The 25,770-nt window shown below is 42.1% G+C and overlaps 1 protein-coding gene across 1 annotated transcript in view; it reads right to left on the bottom strand.

The window, feature by feature from the left end:
- Positions 1-25,770, bottom strand: part of vps35l (VPS35 endosomal protein sorting factor like) — a 158,850-nt gene that overhangs the window by 78,639 nt on the left and 54,441 nt on the right. The window contains 10 exon segments of the mRNA XM_072481891.1: positions 5,195-5,258; positions 9,333-9,413; positions 10,559-10,644; positions 17,172-17,234; positions 20,704-20,784; positions 20,875-20,930; positions 22,530-22,563; positions 22,565-22,645; positions 23,607-23,718; positions 23,833-23,879. Coding sequence (XP_072337992.1) covers positions 5,195-5,258; positions 9,333-9,413; positions 10,559-10,644; positions 17,172-17,234; positions 20,704-20,784; positions 20,875-20,930; positions 22,530-22,563; positions 22,565-22,645; positions 23,607-23,718; positions 23,833-23,879 — 705 coding nt within the window.

Here is a 25,770-nt window from a genome sequence, read left to right as displayed (position 1 = left end):
GAGCAGCAAACTATTCAGGAAAAGAATAAAAGTAGAGAAAAAAAGGAACAGGAAAGCAAAAATGATGTGCCGTTTGACTTGCATTAATAAAACATTCAGAGAATGCATTGCATTGCCTGTGACATTATAGTCACGCAATTTGAATTATCTGATCACTCATTAATTCTCATTTTGCTCTTATACTAAATTAGGCTATTGGATACATTTGTTTTTTGTGTCAAAAAGTCTTTGAATGATAAATATTAGGCTGTACAGTTTGAAACATTTTGGATCTTTGTATTATATAAAAAATAGAAACAGGAGACACCAATGTCATATTTCCAAATTTGCTGATGATACAAAACGAGGTGGGGATGTGAGTTGTGAGGATGAAAGGAGACTTCAAGGGGGTTTGGACTGGCTGTGCGAATTGGCAAGAACATGGACGATGGAATATAATGTGAACTGCTGAATTATCCACTTTGGTAGAAAAACAGAAAGGCCAAAGGCAGATTATTTCCTCAATGTTGTGAGGTTGGTAGGTGTTGGGTGTCCGTGTTCACGGGTCACTAAAAGCTAGCTTGCAGGTGCAGCCAGTAATTAGGGAGGTAAATGGTCTGTTGCCTTCACTGCCAGGGGAGTAAAGATGTCTTGCTGCAATTGTATAGAGCCTTGCTAAGACTGCACCTGGAATATTGTACACAGTTTGGTACACACTTACCACAGTGGGTTCACCAGATTAACCCCTGGGATGGCAGGATGTCTTATGAGGAGAGCTGAGGAAACAGGTTTGTATTCCTTAGAGTTTCTAAGAATGAATGATCTCATTAAAGTTTACAAAATTCTTACAGGGCGTCAAGAGATAGGTATGGAGAGGATGTGTCCCCTGTCTGGTGACCCTGGAACCGGGGACGGGGACGGGGACGGGGACGGGGGGGGGGGGGGGGGGGGGGGGGGGGGGCTGTCTCCAATACGGGGCAGGCCACTTAAAACTGAGATGTGGAGGAATTTCTGCGCTCAGAGGGTGGAAAGGGCTGTGGAAACACGATCATTGAGCATGTTCAAGACAGAAATCGACACATTTCTGGATATGGAGATAGTGCAGGAAAGTGGCATTGAGGTAGATACTCAACCACAATCCGGCTGAATGCTGGAGTCGGCTCAATGGGCCGAATGGCCTACTCCTATGGTTTATGTTCAATGGCCCCAGAGCTTGCTCCGACAGTTAGTACCGTCATGGCTGATCTTTTACCTCAACAACACTTTCTCAACCATCCCTTGGATTTCCTGAGACACCAAAAATCTGTCCATCTCAGTTTTGCATATATCCAATAATGGAGCATCCACAACTCTCTGGGGTGAAGAATTCTAAAGATCTACAAACCTTTTAAGTGAAGAAATTTCTCCTCATCTCAGTCCTAAATGATCAAACCCCTTGTTCCTGAGACTGTGACCTCTGTGCTTTCGATTCCCCAATCAGGGCAATCGATCGCTCGGTGTCTACCCGGTCAAGCTCCTTCAGAATTTTGCAGATTTTAATGAGATCACTTCTTGATCTCCTGAACTCCAGAGTCCTAATTTACTCAACCTCTCATGAGATTTTGATGAAACTTTATGAAGACTTACAGATGTCCTGTGATTAACGAACTGTCATTTGTAAAACCCAGACTGGATTTCAGAATGCAAACCGCTAAGGGAAAGCATTATTATGAGAGAAGAATTTAAAGCGTGCCTTGGGTTTAAAGTGGAGTGGGTATTCGATCACAGTCATCCTGTGCACTTAAAGGGGACTTTGTGTGTTAATGAGATCATTGTAGCGTAAGGTGTACTTTGTCATCGACATGCTGAGTGCTACCTTGTTACATTAGAGTGCAGTAGTTTGGCGAAATAGGGAGTTTCAAGTGGTAAATTTTAAGGAATAATTTAATGGTTAATTTTAATCTAAAGTCCAGGAAGGTGAAATTTAACAAGGAAGTATTCAATGAACGGCATGACACTGGGAAGTTCCGAGGAACACAGGGACATGGCGTGTTTGTCCAGAGATCTCTGAAGGCAGAGGGCAGGTTAATAGGGTGGTGGAAAAGGCAAAGGGGTCACTCACTTTTACCAATCGAGGCAGAGATTACAAAAGCAGGGAGGGCATGTTGGAGTTTTATAGAACTTTGGTGAGGCCACAGCTGGAGCACTGTGTGCAATTCTGGTCGCCACATTATAGGAAGGATGTGATTGCACTGGAGAGGGTGCAGAGAAGATTCACCAGGATGGTGCCTGGGACGGAACATTTCAGTTACGAAGAGAGGTTCGATAGGCTTGGGTTGTTTTCTCTGGAGCGGAGAGCACGGAGGGGTGACCTGATCGAGGTGGACAGGATTATGAGGGGCATGGACAGGGGGGATAGGTAGCAGCTGTTCCCCTTAGTTGAAAGGTCAGTCACGAGGGGACACAAGTTCAAGGTGAGGGGCGGGAGGGAATGCGAGGGGAAACCTTTTTACCCAGAGGGTGGTGAGGGTCTGGAACGCGCTGCCTGGGAGGGGGGTAGAGGCGGGTTGCCTCACATTATAAAGTACCTGGATGAGCACGTGGCTCGTCTAAACATTCGAGGCAATGGGCCAAGGGCTGGCAAATGGGATTAGGTAGACAGGTCAGGGAGTTTTCATGTGTTGGTGCAGACTGGATGGGCCGAAAGGCCTCTCCTGCTTGTATTTTCTGTGATTCTGTGATTTGCTCGTTAATTTAGGAACTATTTCAGAGTTGCTCTTTTGATTGCGTGAAGATTAAAAACAGCTTTAAAACAGAATTTTGCAGGCTCTCAACTGAAGCTAGTTAATTACTCAACTGGTTTAATCCAGTTTCAGAAGCCTTGAATTGGGGCCATAAAAGGAGGGCTCCTTCGGTGCGCCTTATTTCATTAGAGCACAGCTGGAGTTTGGTGAAAGAGGGAGTTTGGTGAATGAGGGAGGAGGTGATCTGACCATTCTTTTCTCTGATTGGTAAGTAGGACTGGCGAGTACCTTTGCTCTTTGAAACAAAAGTAAAGACTTAGGGGATCTGGAGCATAAGGAGAAAGAGGAACTTTCAGGAATTCTTCCAAGTACAGAGCACTAGAGGTCAGAGAGAGAGCGAACCTGCTGAGCAGCAGCTGAGCAGACCAGTGGGTAAACTTTAAAAGGAGCAGCCCTGTGTACCTTCACTCAATCCAAAGGCAAGGATCTAGCAAATTGAGTATAATATTTGAAAATGAAAAACTGTCCACTTTGGAAGGAAAGTTAAAAGAGAAGCATTATCCAAATGGAGAGAGGCTGCAGAGCTCAGCGATACAGAGGGATCTGGGTATCCTAGTGCATGAATCACAAAAGGCTGATATATAGATACAGCAAGTAATTAGGAAAGTTAATAGAATGAGTCATTCATCACGAGGAAAATGGAATACAAAAGTAGGGTGGTTATAGATGTACAGGGCACTGGTGAGAGGGCATCTGCAATATTGTGCACAGTATTGGTTACCTTATTTAAGGAAGGATGCAAATGCGTTGGAAGGGTTAGGGTTAGTTCAGAGATGGTTTATTAGATTAACACCTGGAATGGTGGGTTGTCTTTTGAGGAAAGAACAGGCTAGCCTTGTAACCGCTGGAGTTTAGGAGAGTAAGAGACGACTTGGGGGAAACATACAAGATCCTGAGGGGAGGACGTGGAGAGGATGTTTCCTCTTGTATGAGAATCTAGAATTAGGGGTCACTGGTTAAAAATAAGGGGTCGCCCATTTAAAACTGAGATGAAGAGAATGTTTTTCTCAGAGGGTTGAGTCTCTGGAACTCTCCCTGAAAAGGCAGTGGAAATGTTTGAGGCACAGGTAGGTAGATTCTGGGGCTTGGTAGGTTATCTGGGGAAGGTAGGTTGCAGATTTAAACTTGCTACCAGATCAGTCAAGATCTCATTAAACGGCGGAGCTGGTTCAAAGGGGCTGAATGGCCTAATTCTCTTGTTCATAATTGTTTGTACTCAAACTTCTCAGACTGCTGTGAGGGCAAGCCTCATTGTATTTTTTAAAAATTGTTATTCAGCTATAAATGTTTCTTGCTGTAGTAAATGCTTAACTTGGAGGAGAATCTAAGGACGATGTGGCTAAATGTATTTTCAAAATATCTGCTGCCCTCTGCTTCATTTCCTTTCACCTTTCTTTAGTTTTATGTTACCGGCGGAATCAAAGTTCCTCTCATTCCTTCCTGCAAATCTTCCCCTTCTTCAGTTTTCCACATTCCCACCTGCAGATTGCTCCTGGATGGCCCCTGGTTCTCCAAACTTCTCACAAAACATGACGCCTCCACAAAAGGCCTGAATTACAGGGACTCAACCTTTGTAACTAATAACCCCGCTGATGTCAGGTGAACAAACATCCAGGAATACCTCCAATCAGACTGCCAACACTAACCAGCATTGCAGTTTACAGCCTCACTCAAATTGCACCCTCTACCTGCTGACAGAGGGAAATACAGGTGCAGTGTTGGCTGCATAGGAGGTCGGAAAAGTGAATTCATAGATGTTTTGTAAATCTCTCCATTCTAGAAATTAATGGGGAGTTAATTTGCTGGTGGGATTGCAAATGAGCTCTTGGGTATATCTGATTGACACGTCAAGCAACACAGTACTTGTAGGGGTAGAGGGGGGGGGGGGGGAGACATACTATTTGAAGGTAACATAGTTTTACAGCTCGAAGGAAAGATGATTCTGGACAATTGTTTTACAGCTCGAAGGAGAGATGATTCTGGACAATTAAGTGCAAGTCATAATTAAAGGAAGCAAAAAGTTTAAACTTTTTGCATTTACACTATTTCAACTGTTTTGTTTTATTTGAACTTGTCTGTCATCTGTTCAAACTGATGCAATGAGGGCTGGGCGTCAATCACAATTCAGAATATCCCACTTGGGTGTGGTGAAATAAATTTACCTAACATTTTCGGTGGTTCGAATAAATATGATTTGATTGATGTTAATTGGCAGCCTCACACAAGGGTAAAATAGGAAATATGTGATGATGCACATCACACAAGAGCATACACAGAGTCAGATCTGCATCTCTTCATTGGAGTTCAACTGACAAGTCTATTCTTAAAAAATCCCCTTTTTCAAAAGTTGGTCGATATATACATTCAGCAGCAATGAAGACATTCATTTTTATTTGCACACCTCCAGTATCACATCGAAATGAAGCACTCACCATTCTGATAAATCCGCTGATTAGAACAGCCAAACTCCTTTTCTCATCGTCTAATGTCAAAGCACTTCAGGAAAAGGTGAGTAGACAAACAGGTATAATAAAACCCAAAATTATTCATTCAGAATTTATTAAAAGGTCAAACCAACAGCATCAAAAATGCATTTATTCTCTTGATCTAAAAAAATTATTGCAATAAAATAAGCAATTTCCAATAAAAGTTGACTTTATAATTAGGAAAATGTAATTGCAATGTGGAAGAGCCAATTGGAACAATAAATATTTGCAATATTTTACTTCACAAATATTAAAAGCATTGTGCTGATATAATACCTGCATGGAAGAGATGGTCATAACCATCTATCACATTAAACTATTCTGAGTAACTGACATTACTAATCTTAGTTTGGACCTCCTGGGTCATCTCGCTCTTTATTAATGGGGATAAATCTGTTGCACGTCAGTGTTGAGAACAAGCAAGTGGCTGCACTGGAAAGCTGCATCTGGGTCAGCTCAGAGTCGCGGCCGGGATGTCCTGTCATTGGTGAATTTTATCTGTCATAAAAACTCTTAGAAAATTCATGTGCCACTTCAGAAAAATTAATCAGACCAACCCATAACCTTCTACCACCCCAGCTCGTCACTGGTACAGGGGTTTCTTTATCTTATTTCTTGGTGAACTAAGTATTCTAATATTTATTTCCACTCATGAATAGAGACAGAGAACCTCATATTAGACAACAGCATTGGTAATCACGTGATTCTTAAATTGAGATGTAGAAAATATATACTTTTTGATTTATAGTTACAAACACGCGAACAAGGAGTAGGTCACTCACTCAGCCTCCTCCGCCATTTCATATGATCATGGCTGATCCGATAGGAACATCAAATCTGCATCCCGCCACCCGATAACCTTTCACCCCCCTGCTTTGCTGACCACGGATCTATCCACCTCTGCCTCGAAAATATTTAACGTTTCTGCTTCCACTGCCTTTTCAGGAAGAAAGTTCCAAAGACTCAACCCTCAGAAACAATGTCGCCTCACCTCGGTTTTAACTAGGCGACCCCCGAGTTCCAGAGTCTTCCACATTCCGCCCGCCAATACTCCTCGGGATCTTGTATGTTTTAATCACGTCGCTTCGGACTCTTCTGAACTCCACCGGCTAAAAGCCTAGCCTGTCCAACCTTTCCTCGGAAGACAACCCGCCCAGTCCTTCAGTTTAGTAAAACTTCTCTGAACTGGTTCCAATACATTTACATCCTTTCTTAATTAAGGTGACCAATGGTGTACACAGCACGCCAAATGTGGTCTCTCACGTGCTCTGTAAAACTCAAGCAAAACCTCCCTACTTTTGTATTCAATTCCCCTCGCAATGAATGATACATTTTATTAGCTTTCCTAATTGCTTGCATACTAGCTCTTTGTGGGTCATGTACTAAGACACCCAGATCCCTCACCATTTAGATAATAAGCTTCGTCCTGCTGAAATGGACATTTTCCCGTATTATACTCAATTTGCTAGATCATTGCCCACTCACTGAACCCATCTAGTTTTTGTAGCCTCCTTATGTCCTCTTCACACTTACTTTCCTACCTATTTTAGTGTAATCAAAAAATTTAGCAGCTATTGTAGTCATGTAAAATGGCTGACTCCCGATTAGAATGGTCAAACCCCGATTTAAAATGGCGAACGGAAGAGGCTGATGGGAAAATCAGCCAACAGGACTCAAAGGGACAGCTGCAGGTAAAACAGTATATTCGCCTCTGGGGAAGTCAGTCCAGACCGATACCTGCAGCCATCGACATCACAACAACCCAGCCATTTGCATTTTAATCAGCCATCCCCGGGAACAATTGCTACACATTAGCAACTCAAAGCCGACCCAGACCTCTCGGCGCCAGCAGTGGCTGACACAAAGAGAGGTAAACGACCACCCCTCGATCAAGGAATCGCTCCATTATTGGAGCATATCGAACCAAGTGATTGGGACCAAGTCCAATCACTTGGGACCAGGTACGAGGTCCGCCCCGAGAGGCGGGAAGTCCCTGGGGTCTATAAGAATAGGGGCCAAGTTCAACTCGGCTCTTCTCTTCCTGCTCGCAACCTTCGAGACCCTTCTACAAGAAACTGTAAGTGTTGCTCCAGCGATCGCTACCAGATAGGCGCTCCTGGCTATCGACTTGTACCAGCTTTTGAATCCCGCAGGCTCAGAACCAATTCGAAAGACCATTCATTTCCCTGACCTGGTGGGCCATTTCCAAAGTTAAGTATTGGCCTTTAGTGGTAGGTAGTAGTCTAGAAGTAGGATTATTGTACAAGTATTAATTGCTGTATATAATAAATGAGCGTTGATTTAACTCTTACTAAGCGGTGTGTTGCATTATTAATCATTACTTGGACTTGAACCACGTGGCGGTATCAGAAAGATACCTGGCGACTCATGAGCAAAGGTGACAGAATAAGAATAAGTAAACTAAGGCTAAAACGAGCAACACTATCCCTTCATCCAAGTCATTTATATAAACAGTTGAGGATCCAGCTATGATCCGTGACACCACTCGTTTCATCTTGCCAACTTGAATACCCATTTGTTACTCTTTAGCTTGCTGTGAGCTAGCCTATTTGTTACCCCCTATACCATGAGTTTTAATTTTCTTCAATAACCTTCAATGTGGCACAATGTGAAATGCCTATGGATATCAAAGTACAGTACATCCACCAGTTCCCCTTTTATCCACAGCACAGCTACTTCGAAGAACTCCATTACGTTGGTTAAACATGATATCCCTTTCACAAAACCATGTTGACTCTGCCCGATTAACCCAAACTTATCCAAGTGCCCTGCTATAATTACTTCTTTGATAAGAATTTCTAACATTTTCCCTTTTTTCCCATGACATATTAAGCTAACTGACCTGTAGTTTCCAACTTTCTGTCTCTCTCCCTTTCTGAATGAAGCTGTTTGCTGTTTTCCAATCTATTGGGATCATCTCCCAATCTAGGGCGTTTAGGAAAATTAAACCCAATGCATCAACTATCTCACTGGACACTTCTTTAAAGACCTGAGGATGAAATCCATCAGGACCTGGGCTCGCCATCCTGCAGCTCCAAGAATTCACTCAGGACAATTTCTCTGGCGATTGTAATTTTCCCCCGAGTCCCTCCCTCCTGTCCAATTCCTGATTTATAGTTTCTTCTGGTTATTAGTTGATCTAAAGGAGATGTGCTTTACTGTCAAAAGCAACTTGCCAAGGTTTGTTTGGCAGCACCTCCCAAATCTGTGAACTCTTACCACCTAGACACATAAGCAGCAGTAGCACAGGAACGCCAGCACACCCAAATTCCTCCAAGTCACACAGCATACATGATGCCATCCCTTCCTTGCTCCTGGAACTCTAACACCACTGGGAGGACCTTCACCTCATGACTGTAACTGTTCAAGGTGGCAACTCACCACCATCTTCTCAAGTAATGATTGTTGTATCTACTTTTAAAACGTGTTTGAAACTTAAAAGTATTAAAAATGAAGAATATACATGTTTACACACAATCAATTAAAAGATCTGACAAACTCCAGTCATTAGTTTTTTTTATTCGTTCAGGGGACCGCTGCCTGGGCCAGCTCACTATCCATCCGTAATTGCCCTTAAACTGAATGGCTAGCGAGGCCATTTGAGGGCATTTACAGTCAACCACATTGCTGTGGCTCTGGAGTCGCATGTAGGCCAGACCAGGTAAGGGCGCCAGATTTCCTTCCCTAAAGCACATTAGTGAAGCAGATGGGTTTTTACGACAATGGTTTCATGGTCATCTTTACACTTTTAATTCCAGATTTTTATTAATTTCAAATTTCACCACCTGCCGTGGTGGGATTTGAACCCGGGCCCCCAGAGCATTACCTTGGCTCTCTGGATCACCCTGGCTCTCTGGATCACTCTGGCTCACCCTGGCTCTCTGGATCACCCTGGCTCTCTGGATTACTAGTCCAGTGACAATACCACTCACCTTCCCGTCCACTACATATTTTGGGGATGAGAAAAAGATTGGGGAAGAGGAGCACAAATTCTTCCAAATTGAGTTCATCATTGTTCCTAAAAGATCTTTTTAAATTCCTGCTATAAAGAATTGCACCTTACTTCACAGAGTCGTGCATCGTCTTGCAAACGTGCATTAGAGCATTAAGAATGACAGGGTCACGGGTTAGTTCTTGCTGTTGCCTAGAATATAAAATAGAACAAGATTTTACTTGATATGCAAAAGCAGGCAATATGAATGGAAATCCAGGTATTAGCCTAGTGAACTACTTCTGATGCATTTACATCCTCCCTTAAATAAAGAGACCAATACAGGACACACTACTTCAGATGTGGGCTCACCCATGTTCTGTACAGCTGAAGCAAAACCTCCCTATTTTTGTAATCAATTCCCCTTGCAATAAATGATAATGTTCTATTAGCTTTCCTAATTACCTGCCATACCTGTACGCTAGTCTTTTGCAATTTATGCACAAGGACACATGAACAAATGTAATAGAAGCAGGAGTAGGCCATTCGGCCCCTCAAACCTCCTCTGCCATTCAATAAGATCCTGGCTGCTCTGTTTGTGTTTCAAGTTCTACATTCCCACCTACCCCAATAACCTTCGATTCCCTTACCCAGCAGGAATTCATCTGCCCCAACTTTAAAAATATTCACTGACCCCGCCTCCACCATCTTCCGAGACCGAAAGGTCTGAAGTCTCACAGCTCTCGGAGAACATTATCTTCATCTTAGTCCTAAAAGGGTGGTCTTTTCCATATCCACCTGGTCAAGGCCTCATCTTACAAACTTCAACCAACTCATCCCACAACCGCCTAAACTCCAGTCTATATGTAGCTTAAAACCTCCCATGATCATTGCAGTACCTTTCTGATAAGCTCCCATTATCTCTTCCTTTATACTCCTTCCTACCAGGTGGTTACTGTCAGGGAGCCTGTACACCACTCCCAAAAGTTACTTCTTGCTTTCGTCATTTCTCATCGCTACCCAAACGCTTCTATATCTTGGTTTCCTGAACTTGGGTCATCCCTCTCTATTGTGCTAATTGTCAGGTCTAATATTTTTTCAGTTCCCAAATGAATAATTAAAAACTAGGCCTTTTGATTAAAGAAGAATTTAAATACCAACTTGCTGTTGTAAGTATTTCATGGCTATTTTGAAAAGAATTAAATAGCACAGAGACACTGTTCATACTTCTACAAGGCCTAAAATAGTACTCCCTTGGGTTTAATGCTGCAGAAGGTTACGATGAAACACAGTCAGGTGACAAGCATATTTTAATAGTTCTAATAAAGTAATGATAGTTCTAGTGATCTTGTGCTTACCTAATAAAAACTTCCATAATAGATTTGCAGACTTCTACTTTGACACTTTCTTTTTGGAACATATCCAGGAACGGTAGGAACTTCTCCTGTAAACGGGTACAAGGAAAAAATGTGTTTTATGCAGTTTTTAAAGTGTTCACAGTGCCTTTTTATGGTCTCTATTGTGAAGAATTTGTGACTTTCAAAAAAGAAAAAAAGTGAAATATTTTGAATAACTTAATGGGTGGCATGTGGGTTTAGCTTTGGTCAAGAGGGGAGTGCTTTTAAAAATATTCAAATATTCCTACCCATGTATATCAAAGAAAGGGTGCCTAATTATAGAATATCCACATATTTCTCATCGGTATTCACGGTGGAGAAAGGCATGGATGTTAGGAAACTAAGGGAAATAAATAGTGATGTCTTGAGAAGTGTGCATATTACAGAGGAGGAGGTGCTGGAAGTCTTAAAGCGCATCAAGGTAGATAGATCCCCGGGACCTGATGAAATGTATCCCAGGATGTTGTGGGAGGCGAGGGAGGAAATTGCGGGTTCCCTAACAGAGATATTTGAATCATCAGCAGTCACAGGTGAGGTGCCTGAAGATTGGAGAGTGGCGAATGTTGTGCCCTTGTTTAAGAAAGGCAGCAGGGAAAAGCCTGGGAACTACAGACCGGTGAGCCTAACGTCTGTAGTAGGTAAGTTGCTAGAAGGTATTCTGAGACAGGATCTACAAGCATTTAGAGAGGCAAGGACGGGCAGCACGGTAGCCTTGTGGATAGCACAATTGCTTCACAGCTCCAGGGTCCCAGGTTCGATTCCGGCTTGGGTCACTGTCTGTGTGGAGTCTGCACATCCTCCCCATGTGTGCGTGGGTTTCCTCCGGGTGCTCCGGTTTCCTCCCACAGTCCAAAGATGTGCAGGTTAGGTGGATTGGCCATGCTAAATTGCCCTTAGTGTCCAAAATTGCCCTTAGTGTTGGGTGGGGTTACTGGGTTATGGGGATAGGGTGGCGGTGTTGACCTTGTGTAGGGTGCTCTTTCCAAGAGCCGGTGCAGACTCGATGGGCCGAATGGCCTCCTTCTGCACTGTAAATTCTATGATAATCTATGATGACTGATTCGGGGCAGTCAGCATGGCTTTGTGCATGGAAAATCATGTCTCACAAATTTGATTGAGTTTTTTGAGGGGGTGACCAAGAAGGTAGATGAGGGCAGTGCAGTAGACGTTGTCTACATGGACTTTAGCAAAGCCTTTGACAAGGTACCGCATGGTAGGTTGTTGCAGAAGGTTAAAGCTCACGGGATCCAGGGTGAGGTTGCCAATTGGATTCAAAATTGGCTGGACGACAGAAGGCAGAGGGTGGTTGTAGAGGGTTGTTTTTCAAACTGGAGGCCTGTGACCAGTGGTGTGCCTCAGGGATCGGTGCTGGGTCCACTGTTATTTGTGATTTATATTAATGATTTGGATGAGAATTTAGGAGGCATGGTTAGTAAGTTTGCAGATGACACCAAGATTGGTGGCACAGTGGATAGTGAAGAAGGTTATCTAGGATTGCAACGGGATCTTGATCAATTAGGCCAGTGGGCCGACGAATGGCAGATGGAGTTTAATTTAGATAAATGTGAGGTGATGCATTTTGGCAGATCGAATCAGTCCAGGACCTACTCAGTTAATGGTATGGCGTTGGGGAGAGTTATAGAACAAAGAGATCTAGGAGTACAGGTTCATAGCTCCTTGAAGGTGGAGTCGCAGGTGGACAGGGTGGTGAAGGCGGCATTCGGCATGCTTGGTTTCATTGGTCAGAACATTGAATACAGAAGTTGGGGCATCTTGTTGAAGTTGTACAAGACATTGGTACGGCCACACTTGGAATACTGTGTGCAGTCTGGTCACCCTATTATAGAAAGGATATTATTAAACTAGAAAGAGTGCAGAAAAGATTTACTAGGATGTTACCGGGACTTGATGGTTCAAGTTATAAGGAGAGGCTAGATAGACTGGGACTTTTTTCCCTGGAGCGTAGGAGGCTTAGGGGTGATCTTATAGAGGTCTATAAAATAATGAGGGGCATAGATAAGGTAGTCAACATCTTTTCCCAAAGGTAGGGGAGTCTAAAACTAGAGGGCATAGGTTTAAGGTGAGAGGGGAGAGTTTCAGAAGGGCCCAGAGGGGCAATTTCTTCACTCAGAGGGTAGTGAGTGTCTGGAATGTGCTGCCAGAGGTAGTAGTAGAGGCGGGTACAATTGTGTCTTTTAAAAAGCATTTAGATAGTTACATGGGTAAGATGGGTATAGAGGGTTATGGGCCAACTGCGGGCAACTGGGACTAGCTTAATGGTAAAAACTGGGCGGCATGGACTGGTTGGGCCGAAGGGCCTGTTTCCATGCTGTAAACTTCTATGATTCTACGATTCTATGATTCTATATGGTGTGTAGAACCCAGGTATGGCGAGTATTAGATATTATAATTTAGATGGGGTGATCAGTGATTTTTTTTTTTAGTATAAATTTAGAGTATCCAATTGTTTTTTTTCCCCCCAATTAAGGGACAATTTAGCGTGGCCAATCCACCTATCTTGCACATCTTTGGGTTGTGGGGGTGAGATCCACGCAGATACAGGGAGAATATGCAAACTCCACATGGACAGTGACCCAGGGCCAGGATTGAACCCGGGTCTTCAGCGCCGCAAGGCAGCAGTGCTAACCACTGTGCCACCATGCTGCCCCAGTGATCCAGGATTATTAATCAACTAAAACAGCTGGAGAACCACTGTTCTGACATACACCCTTTAGCTACAGGTACAGACTAGAATTATCTACTGCCTAGAGAGAGTTGGAGGGGAAAGGGGCTGGTTACGGTGATGTTCGGTTAAGAACAACATGGCCCCATTATATGACCCACACCGGAAGATCCTGTAACACATGATAAAATGGACTCCACACATTATTGATTCAATTGAAGATCGGTTGAAGGTCCTGTGCGGTGAGTAGGTCTTGTTCAAACTTGTGCATGAAGATGTTGGCGTATTGGGGTGCGAATTTGGTCCCCATGGCTGTTCTGTGCGTCTGGATGAAGAACTTGTCGTCGAAGGTGAAGACGTTGTGATCCAGAATGAAGCGGATGAGTTGCAGAATTGCGTCTGGAGATTGGCAGTTGTCGGTGTCGAGTACTGAGGCATTGCTGCAACAGTTCTGCAACTCATCCCCTTCATTCTGGATCGCAACATCTTCATCTTCGACGACAAGTTCTTCATCCAGACGCACGGAACAGCCATGGGGACCAAATTCGCACCCCAATACGCCAACATCTTCATGCACAAGTTTGAACAAGACCTACTCACCGCACTTTTCTTTGTTCTTTGCTCATTGACGCTTAGTTTGGGTTCTGCCAGGGCCATTCAGCTCCTGACCTCAGTATAGCCTTCATTCATAAATGGACTAAAGAGCTGAATTCTACATCAAGGCACTATTTGGCTGACCATTGCATCATGGAACCCAGAAAATTGAAGACAATGTGAATCGGGAAACCGCTCCACTTCTTGGAGTCAATCCCAGCAGCAAGTATGATCGCTGTGGTTGTTGGAGGCCAATCACCTCAGCCCGAAGATGTTGCTGCTGAAGTTCCTCAGGTTAGTGTCCTCGGCTCAACCACCTGCTTCATTAATGACCTTCATCTGGCCAGAATGTCTATTAAGTGATATTTTGTTATGCTCTTTGCCATCGACAGAAACTGCACATTGATTTAAGACTGGCCATGTTTTAAGTCCATTTTCACAATGTCGAGATTAACAGTCAAAACATTCTCTTCCATTTCAACTCTTATTTTTATTAAATCTAAAAAAACTTCTGATTATAAATGTTCATAATTTTCCATTGTGAATGTTTATAATTTTTCTAAGTGGATCACAGCTTTTATAGCTACCATCTTCATTATAAGCGTGCTCTAGGCATAGATTATTCTGGCCTCAACTATGAAACTTTTTCTTTGAAGAGACAAAATAAATCTTGGTCTGAAAAGGGGACTTCCTGCCCTTCATCTGGGCATTCTGGACCATCTGAAACAAATGGAATTGTTACTTAATCCTAACTCGTGCTGAATTGAACCTCTCAGAATTCCTCAACTATTTGGCGGCAGCAAGAAGAATAAAAATCAACAAATATCAAATTTAAAGCTTGGGAAATAAATAGCAGATTTTTGCAATGCCAATTGCACCGTGTTCTGCTGCTGGAAATGTCTTCCCTTCAGAAGCTAGCCAGCAGTGGAGAGTGAACTTTATTAATATTCTGCTTCTCAGATTTATACAGCCAAAATGCTCATGTTTAACTTGATATCTCAGTATATATATCTCCAGATGAGTCTGCTGTTAACAGTGGAATTTTACAATCAATTTTCACTTTTTTTGAAAGGCTGAAGGAAATTGGAGAAACACAAACTAAAATGAGCACTTCAATAATAACCAAAGGATTGGCTAATGGATGCACCAGCTCAGTAAGGTCAGCGACTAGATGTTTGAAATTACAATCCCAATCAAACATCACCAATGCAACAATGACAGAAATCAAGGAATTTGGGTTGGTTTAGCTTGGCTAAACTTCGATCGCATCATACAAAGAGTTTTAACACCAGCTGTATTTTGGACTTAGACTTACTAGTGTAAGACGGACTTAGCTGTCTGTATGACTCATGGCTGGAGGGAAACAGCCATATCACATAATTCAACTAAAACATACAGCCTACTTTTGTTTCCGTTTCATTTTTTAAATTTAGCTGATACTTATACATAACCAAGAGGTCCTGGAACTATTATTAATAAGATACACATACATGTACACAAATGCATCATGTAGCTTGACAGAGATGGCAAATTATTTATTCATGTTTTGACTCAAGAAGCTGCATGTTCCAGCATCTACAGGAAGTGTAAATGTTCTAATATTGTTAACCATAGACTAATACAGCACAGGCCATTCAGCCCATCAAGTGTGCGTTTCCTCTTTCAAAGAAAAATCCACTTCCCTGCTCTTCCCCATTATCCTGCATTTGTTTTCCTTCAAGTATTTGAAAGACGTGCAGGTTAGGCAGATTGAGATACCACACGTGCAAGGGGTTTGGTATCAGCCGTGACTCATTTGAAAGATGTGCAGGTAGGTGGATTGGCCATGCTAAATTACCCTTAGAGTTCAAAAGGTTAGGTGGGATTATGGGGCTAGGATGGGCAGCACAGTGGTTAGCACTGTGGCTTCACAACGCCAGGGTCCCAGGTTCGATTCCCGGCTTGGGTCACTTTCTGTGTGGAGTCTGCATGCTCTCCCCGTGTCTGGGTGGGTTTCCTCCGGGTGCTCCAGTTTCCTCCCACAAGTCCCGAAAGACGTGCTGTTAGGTGAATTGGACATTCTGAATTCTCCCTCTGTGTACCCGAACAGGCGCCGGAATGTGCGACTAGGGGATTTTCACAGTAACTTCATTGCAGTGTTAATGTAAGCCTACTTGTAACAATAAATATTATTAGGTGTGGGCTTAAGTAGGGTGTTCTTTCCAAGGGCCGGTGCAGACCCGATGGGCCAAATGGTCTTCTCCACTGTAAATTCAATGATTTATCCATGGCATTTTTGAAAGTTACTGTTGAATCTGTATCAATCATTTGTTCTGGCAGTGCATTCCGAAACAAACCACTTGCTGCACAAAAACACTTTTCCCTCATTGCTGCCTCTGGTCCTTTTGTCAATTTGTCTCAAACGTTTGCCTCTCTGGCTATCTACTCTCCAGACATCGGAAACCCATTCTCTTTAATCACTGTATCTAAACCCTTCGTGATTTTCAACATCTTGATCAAATTTCCTCTTCGGAATACCACCCCAGCTTCTTTGGACATTCACACAATTGTGTTAATTGTTCATTTGTTAAATTATATGCAAGTGGAGGGCATTAACTCAGGTTTCACCTGAGCACTGTGTGTACTGCACCACATGGACCACAGCAGCTCAAGGCAGCGGCTCTCTACCACCGCCTCAAGGACGAGGGATGGACAATAATGCTGGCCTAGACAGCGACGCTCACATTCCATCAACAACTTTTTTTTTTTAAAAGACAACCAAGAAGCTGCTTTACTTCATTCTAAGGTGAACAAGTGGGATGACAACAATTGATTTTATTCATTTATTTTTGCCAGTCCTGCCAATGAGCCACTGACATAGAACATACAGTGCAGAAGGACGCCATTCAGCCCATCGAGTCATGGCTGACACCAAACCCCTTGCACTTGTGATTTTTCATGAATGAGTATTTTTTCTGGTTATACAGTTCAAACCCTCATGAATGTCATTGTTTTGATGGCTATTTGTTATTGCAAGTTAATGTATATTACACGATGCAATGCAACATTGCACAATTTCTATAATTATGTGGTTTATTCTGCACTACAAATTCTGATTCTATGACCACAAAAAGATAAACCTGACTATACTGATCATTGTGTGCCTCGCTTTGGCAAAAACATTTCACCTTTCCCGGTATTATTAATAACCATCTACATGGTGGTAACAAACATGTATTTGGAACGAACTAATATCAAAGCACCTTTAAAAAACACAGGATGAAAAATTTATGAGAACAGTTAAATGCCAACACTTACCATTGAAAATAAAATCGCAAAATCATGGAACTGCTCGAGTACTTTTGTTACAATGGATTGTAGCTGAAAAGAAAAATCAATAAAGTGAGCAAGCATACAAACCAAAACCATTCAACTAACATTTTACCATGAACACTTTTTCTGATGCACATTTGGGTGAAATTCAGACTAGAAATTTATAAGTGCTTCAAAAATACACAATCAAAAATGTGTGTAAATTGATGCATCCGGGAAGAATGAAGAGACGCAGTGTAAACTAAATGGGACAATTTTGAAGTGTGTGTGGGAAGAGAGATCGCAGATTCACATCTTCAAAGGTGGAAAGTCAAATTGATAAAGCTTTTAAGCATATAACTTTTTAAAATCGATGCAGTGAGAACAAAAGTAAGTAGGTTATGATAAACTTTAAAAATCACTGGTTAGAACTTATTGAGCCCCAGATTCTGCAAGGCGCTGGACAGGGTGGAAGCTGAGTGGATGTTTCCCCTGATGAACAATCTAGAATTCGGGGCACAGTTTGAGAATTCGGGGCACAGTTTGAAAATAAAGGGTCTGGAGATGAGGAGAAATTTCTTCTCCCAAAGAATTCTTTCTTCCCCCCCCCCCCCCCCCCCCCCCGAGGGCAGTGGAGGCTGAGTCATTGGATGTACATAAGGCGGAGTTGACACATTTTTGATTTGATTTTCTTTATTGTCACATGTACTGAAGCACAGTGAAAAGTATTTTTCTGCGGCTGAGGGAACGTACACAGTACGTACACAGTAGACAAAGCGAATAATCAACAGAGAACATTGACAAATGGTACATCGACAAACAGTGATTGGTTACAGTGCGGAACAAGGGGCCAAACAAAGCAAATACATGGGCAAGAGCAGCATAGGGCATCTTACAGAGAACAGATCGGAATCAAGCGGTGAGAGGCAGGCAGCGAAATGGAACCACGGCAACAATCGAATGGCCTATTGCTAATGATTTTACTACAATCGTACAAGCTAAGGTACTCTGTCTGACTCTGAGCACTGCTTCAGGGAGGATGCCAGGGCCTTGGGACAGGATGGAGAGCAGATTTACTGGAAGTATATCAAGAATGAGGGAATTCAGTTATTTTGAGAGGCAGAGAAGCTGTGATTTCTCTCCTTAAAGCAGAGAAGGTCAAGGGCAGATGTTATGATGTTTTGATAGTGTAAGGAGAAACTATTTCCACTGGATTATGGACGTTTTTACCCAGAGGGTGCTGACAGTCTGGAACGCACTGGGAGGGTGGTAGAGGCGGGTTGCCTCACTTACTTTAAAAAGTACCTGGATGAGCACTTAGCACGGCATAACATTCGAGGCTATGGACCAAGTGCTGGCCACTGAGATTCGGATTGTCAGATGAAGGCCTTCCAGCGGTGCAGACTCGATGGGCCTCTTCTACACTATTTGTTTCTGTGATTCCGTGACTGATTGACAGAGTGACTGATTACCAAATGACAGAGATTTAAAATAATTAGCGAAACAATTAGAAGTTGGTCTATCCATCGAGTCCCTCCAGTGCAGGAGACCACACAGCCCATTGAGTCTGCACTGACCCTCTGAAAAAGCACCCAACCTAGGTCCACTCCCCCACCGTATCCCTGTAACCGTCACAGTCCTCAACACCAAGGGCAATTTATCATGGCCAATCCATCTAACCTGCACATCTTTGGACTCTGGGTGGAAACCGGAGCACCCGGAGAAAACCCACGCACACACGGGGAGAAAGTGTAAAATCCACACAGTCACCCGAGGCCGGAATTGAACCCGGGACCCTGGCGCTGTAAGGCAGCAGTGCTAACCACTGACATATCGTGCCGCCTCTAATTGGGACAACACTCCCTGGAAGGGTGCATGTAGATTCAACAGTAATTTCTCGAAAGAAATTTAAAAAGTACTTGAAAAGGACAAATTTGCAGCTGATCGATGAGTGGAACTAATGTTAAAGCAATTACTAACATATTGCTAACTTCTAGTCATTCTCAGTACAACATGGGAGTGAGAGACTCAGATTATGTAGGATAAGCAGTTCTTGAACCCAAACATAGATCTAATTTAGTTCCCATTTTAAAGTTATACATCATTTTTATTGAACATTTTGGTTTTAAATCTAAACATCAACATTTATAGCTGCAGCTGAGAGGATCTCTTCCACAATTTGAAGAGTGGCAGTTGAGAAACTGAAGTAGTAGTAATTTGGTAGCATGCTGGCACAGTGGTTAGCACTGCTGCCTCACAGCACCAGGGTCCCAGGTTCAATTCCGGCCTCGGGTGACTGTCTGTGTGGAGTTTGCACGAATGGCCTCCTTCTGCACTATGTTCTCCCCGTATCTGCGTGGGTTTCCTGCATGCTCTCCGGTTTCCTCCCACAGTCTAAAGATGTGCAGGCTAGGTGAGGTTACTGGGATAGTGTGGGGCAGTGGGCCTAGGTATGCTACTCTTTCAGAGGGCCGGTGTAGACTTGATGCGCCAAACGACCTCCTTCTGCACTGTAGGAATTCTATGGATTCTCTACGATTAGGAACCCCACTGCTAGAAAACTGTAATTACACTGACAAGTGTCACAGACAGGTTAGGTTCTAAATATAGACATAGGAATATGCAATGGGACAAATGACCAAAAGCATTACAAACTCTTGACGATAAATAAGGTTACGCAGGCAGAAAGAGACACATACATCAGGTTTTTCAAAAAGGAGAAAACCACTTCTAGAAACCAACCATTTCAGATTAATAATACTTTTCAGAACAAAATAAGAATAGTTTAGGCAGCTTAGCCACTGAACATCTGACCCAGTAGGTCTCCAGTTTGGTCACTTGAGAAATGTTACAGGCACTAGAATTGATCCCAGTTCCCACTAATATGAAAAAGAAACAAATGCTTTAATTATCTGAGCCATTTAATTACTACCTTGAAATCATTTGTTGCAGAACTGCAGTTGCACAATAACCGACAAAACAACAGGAATTCGGAGGACATAAGCCTCGAGAACAAAACACCGGGGGGGGCGGCACGGTGGTTAGCACTGCTGCCTCACAGGGAGGCACGGTGGCGCAGTGGTCAGCACTGCTGTCTCACGGTGCCGAGGTCCCAGGTTCGATCCCGGCCCTGGGTCACTGTCCGTGTGGAGTTTGCACATTCTCCCCGTGTCTGCGTGGGTTTCACCCCCACAACCCAAAGATGTGCAGGGTAGGTGGATTGGCCACGCTAAATTGTCCCTTAATTGGAAAAGAATTGGGCACTTTAAATTTTTTTTTTAAATAACAAAGCTCAGATGTGTTTCTATTTACGTTTATCAAAAGCTCAGAGGTTTTACTCGCAGAGAAGGGTTGGGACTTTTTCAGCTTGAATCTAGTTTAAACACCATGCTTTACCTACATTTGTAGATTAAAATGAGTACTGCGACATAACAAGAGTCAAGGGTGAGAATTATGGGACAATAGAATAACATATCTCATGAAAGAATTATAGGATTTTACCTTTTCTAGGTTTTTTTCACAATTTGTGGTACATTACCTGTGGATAAGCGTCTTCAAAAGCTCGGTCTGGAGTTAAATGCTTAATGATATCTGATAATACCGTATTGACTTCTCGTTTCTGTCAAGTTAGAATTTTCTGCATTAGTATTTTTTCCCAAAAAATACAGGATTGAAAAGGTCTGGCAGTGTTGTATGAAATCCTACTCACTGAGAAATGCCTGCATGTGTATTCTATCCAAACCTCGGCACAGTTAACGTAATCCTAAATAACAGAACAGCAGAATATTAATTTCAAAAATAAACTACAGTAACACTAAATTGTATCAGAAGGTTTATCATAGGACAACCTCCTCATCCAGTGATCATCTAGTGAACATTCTCCGTGCTGCTTCCAATACAAGTTTATCATTTCTTTAATCTGGAGATGGAAACTGCAGTATTCCAGATGTGGTCTCACCAAAACACTGGACTTCATTCCTGTACTCCAATCCCCTTGCCATCAAGGTCAACATACCATTTGCCTTCCTAAATACTTGCTGCACACCCGTGGAGTTCCTTATATGAGCACACCCAAATCTATTTGAACATCAACATTTAAAAGTTTCAAATATATTCGGCTTTTCTATTCTTACAGCCAATAAACTCTCCCTACATTTATTCCATCTGCCATCTTGTTGTCCAATCACTTAACCTGTCTCTATCTCTTTGCAGGTTCTCGGTGTCCTCCACACAGCTTACCTTCTCACCCAGCTTGGTATCTCAGCAAACCAGATACGTCACTCTCTGTCTCTTCACCCATGTCATTGATATAGATTGTAAATAGCTGAGGCTCCTTCAATTCTGGCCTCTTGTGCAATGTTGATTTTCATCACTCAACAGGCAGTTGTGCCTTCAACTACCTTGGTCCCAAGTTCTGGAATTCCCTCCCACTCTTCAAAACCTGCCACTCTTCAAGATCTTTAAAATCTGCCTCTTTGACCAAGCTTTTGATCACCTGTCCTAATATCGCTATATGTGACTCACTATATGATTGTGTTTGATGACACTCGTGAAGCACTTCGGTATGTTTTATAACATTAGAAGGATACAAATGGCAAGTTTTTGACATTGTTAATAACTACTATTTGCAATTAATCACAACTAACAGTACAAATAGCACATGCTTACTCCAATAGCCATCTGATGAACAATATAAAGCAGAAGATACAGGTTTGTCTGATTCAGAAAGGTTAGAGACTAACTTTAAGTATAAAGCAAAAACCACTTCGCACATGCGGAGGGTTTTGCGCTTTATAGCAGAAAGTAGGAAATCTTCATGAAGCTTTCTGCAACAGGTTAGGTAATTTACTGTACTTGGGTGAAGAGAGTCATGAACTTTATATGCATTCAGCTGGAACGAAGTTTGTTGATACCAACTTGAAAATATTTCCCTTTTCTTTTATCAAATTCTGGCATCTTGCAATGTTTGCAATTCCAGTTTAAAGGCAGCATCGGAAACAGCAGCACAACATTAATAATAACGGGGGGGGGGGGGGGGGGGGGGGGGGGGGGGGGGGGAAATCAACAAGCAGTTTCAAGACTATCGGTAGTGCTACATGAAACTTCAATTCAAACCGAAGAATGTACAGTAACGATACTTATAGACAGCCATACACGTAGTCTGGCAGATTCTAAACAAACAGAAATGCATGTCACCTATACCCAAATATACCAAATCTTTACACGGGTCCAATGGAATTCAAATTTCACATTTCCCTACAGATACTTCTGAACAACTCACCTGCTTTCAGTACAATCTCATCTGTTAATCGCTCAGGATCAGATCCGGGTTTTCTTACCTAAACCCAATGCACTACTGACCTGGGGAAATCTTCAGTTTGGTAAGAACCTTCCAGGCCTTCATTGAGAATCTGTAGCCTGTCATTCTCGGGAGGGTCAGCCAAAATCAAGTTCAACCCCAGGGATTGGAAAAGAAGATGCTACAGTTCAAAGAGATCAAAAAGCAATGGGATCTCAGTAAATAAGATGCTATCATACTGTAGTGCAATACCTTTAAGGACTTAAGTGGACTGAAAATAGAAACATGCATTTATATAGCACCTTTCAACACATCAGGAACTATTAAAGCACTTTACTGATGAATGAAATACTTTTGAAGCGTAGTCACGGGTATAAGGTAAAAACTATACACAGCATAGTCCCCACTAACAATTTGCCAACGACATCAATTGGAGGGATGGGTATAGTTAACACGGAGGAAGATTTGGACAGAATACAAGACATTAACAAACTTTCAGAATGAGATTGTAATTGAAAGATGAATTTCATATAGGCAACTGTGAATTTTAGTACAAAAGGATATGGAGGCTACATGTTATTTGGTTATTAAGAAGGGTATAGCAGCTAGAGGATTCGAGTGTACAGATACACAAATTAATAAGACTAGTAGTGCAGGTTAATAAAGGCATAAATAAAACAAACCAGTGGTTCATTTCGAAAGGCAATGAACAGATAATTTGGTATATGATGATTTAGTGAAGGCACTTTTTAGCATTAACCATTTAACTAAAATTAGACCAGTCCTTTCAAACTGAGGCTAATGTCCACAACCCATCCATCATTAATGTCACATGACAACGAGAAAAAAAATCTTATATTCTCATCGCATATTTATGAAATATTTCAAATAGTTTCCCACAAATTACTTCCAAAGTGATAACTGGTATTGCGGAAGCTGGCAACCAATGAGATTAATAACAGTTTAATCTGTTCTCATGATGCTGCCCAAGGGAAGGAAACTGGCCAAGACAATGGAGAAAGCCCTTGCTCCGTTTCACAGCACACAACAGACAGAGTCCCTGTTTAACATCCGAAATGCAGGATGACAAGTTCTGGAATATGGATACACATCACAATCTCTGGTGTTAAATATTGATCTACCTTGGGAAAGCCAGACTCCTCACAGTCCTTTATCATGCCAATGAAATCCATCGATCTAGTTGCAATGAATTCTGGCCTGAATGCTGACATTACGGAGTTCAACAGCAAAGCACTATTAGAAATTGTGAAAAAAGATCAACACACAGGTCAGGAGGCAAGCATGGTCTTCTATAAATATTTTGCACAGTGACATGAGACACGTCAAGAAAAATTCTAGCTCACTTACTTATTTCCAAGTTTCTTGGACCTGTCCATCATTTCTGTAACTAAAGCCTGTAAATAGTCATAACATTTTCAATCTTTAATCAGCTTATTTTTGCATAAAATATGGTACGTGACTAAATAATTTAATTCCAGTCATTTTTAATGTTTCTAATTCAGTAATTTATAAAATGACTTCTACTTGCTGGCAACTTCGTAAAACAACTTAATTGTAGAATGAAAGAAAGGTGCACAAACTACTTTATTTACCAAGTTGTCTCATCCTGCATTTCAACACTACAAGACATTGGAAACAGCTGACAATGTTATTATTGGTTTAAGAACACGCTGTGCACACTGTGTACCTGGCTAAAGTGCACATTTAAAGTAGAACAAGCCCAGATAACCATAGACCAGTTTTAATCTTTACTCAAAAAATTTAAACAGTAAGGTATCTCAAAACCGCAAGTATAATAACAGCATCGATTTCAAGAAAGTGATTGACCAATCACATGAAATGCTTTGAGAAAGAGTCGACAAAAGTACTGTAGATGTCAATATATTTGAATTTTCAAAATGCTTTTGATAAGGGACAGCACAGTAATGACTCAGGTCAGAGTATGTGGAGTCAGGCTACGTATAGCAAAATAGATAGCAAGTTAGGTACAGGAGAGAGTCAGAGTTAAAGTAACTACTCAGACAGGTAGAAGATGGATAGCTGTGTTACAAGAGGATTGACACTGGGACTTCAGTTGTTCATCATTTACAGCAATGATTTGGACTCAGGAATCAGCATTACAATCTCAAAATTTGGCAACAACATCAAATTGGAGGGGTGGGTATAGTTAACACGGAGGAAAGTTTGGACAGAATACAAGGCATTAACAAACTTGCAGAATGAGATTGTAATTGAAAGATGAATTTCATTTAGGCAACTGTGAATTTTAGTACAAAAGGATAAGGAGGCTACATGTTATTTGGTTAATGAGAAGGGTACAGCAGCTAGAGGATGCGAGTGTACACAAATTAATAAGACTAGCAGCACAGGTTAATAAAGGCATAAATAAAACAAACCAGCTGTTCATTTCAAGAGAGACAGTTTGAAAAGCAGAGCTTTCTGGAACATGTATTGAACCTTGTTAGACCACGTTTCTTCAAGATTACAAAAGATTCGATAGGGTAGATTTACAGAGAACGCCTCCCATTGTGGAAGACTCCAAAGGTTCACGTCATAAATAAGAAAGTTGCTAACAAACTCAATAAGAAATTCAGGGGGAACTTTTTTTAAAGAGTGGAAATATGTAGAATATGGCATCACAGATGCTGTTAAGGGGAAGCTGGTTAAGCACAAGGGAAAATGGACTATAAGAATATGCTAACAGAAGAGGAGCGGAAAGAAGTGCATGCAGAGCACAAACAGTCGTTTCGAAGAATGTAACAATCCGAGAGCTCCACTAAACACTGCCCAAAATAAGCACATGATGTGGAGATGCCGGCGTTGGACTGGGGTGAGCACAGTACGAAGTCTTACAACACCAGGTTAAAGTCCAACAGGTTTGTTTCGATGTCACTAGCTTTCGGAGCGCTGCTCCTTCCTCAGGTGAAAATAAGCACATGCTACATAAAGCCTGACAATGCATTTGTTTTACTGTCCAATGTCACACCTTTCATCCAAGGATCACAGATTCTAATTTGGGAAATATCCCATCGTTGAAAACTCAAATCAATATATTGAATGTTACATATTGAATGTTACATTTCTATAAAAGGCTGTGGCCGATGGCCCTCGGCTTACAATCAGTTTGTGTGAAAGAGACGGTTTACCCTCTCAATCATCAAAAAGCATAGAGGGGACAGAAACTAATTGGGAGCAAAGAGTTGGATGTTGGCAAGAAATGAGAAAGTATTACAAACACAAAGTCAAATTCACTAAAGCTGAAAACCACAACATCCAAATCACTGG

Source organism: Scyliorhinus torazame, chromosome 17 (genome assembly GCF_047496885.1).
Source record: "Scyliorhinus torazame isolate Kashiwa2021f chromosome 17, sScyTor2.1, whole genome shotgun sequence".
In the NCBI taxonomy this organism is placed as follows: Eukaryota; Metazoa; Chordata; class Chondrichthyes; order Carcharhiniformes; family Scyliorhinidae; genus Scyliorhinus; species Scyliorhinus torazame.
This window is presented reverse-complemented; position numbering and strand designations above follow the sequence as displayed.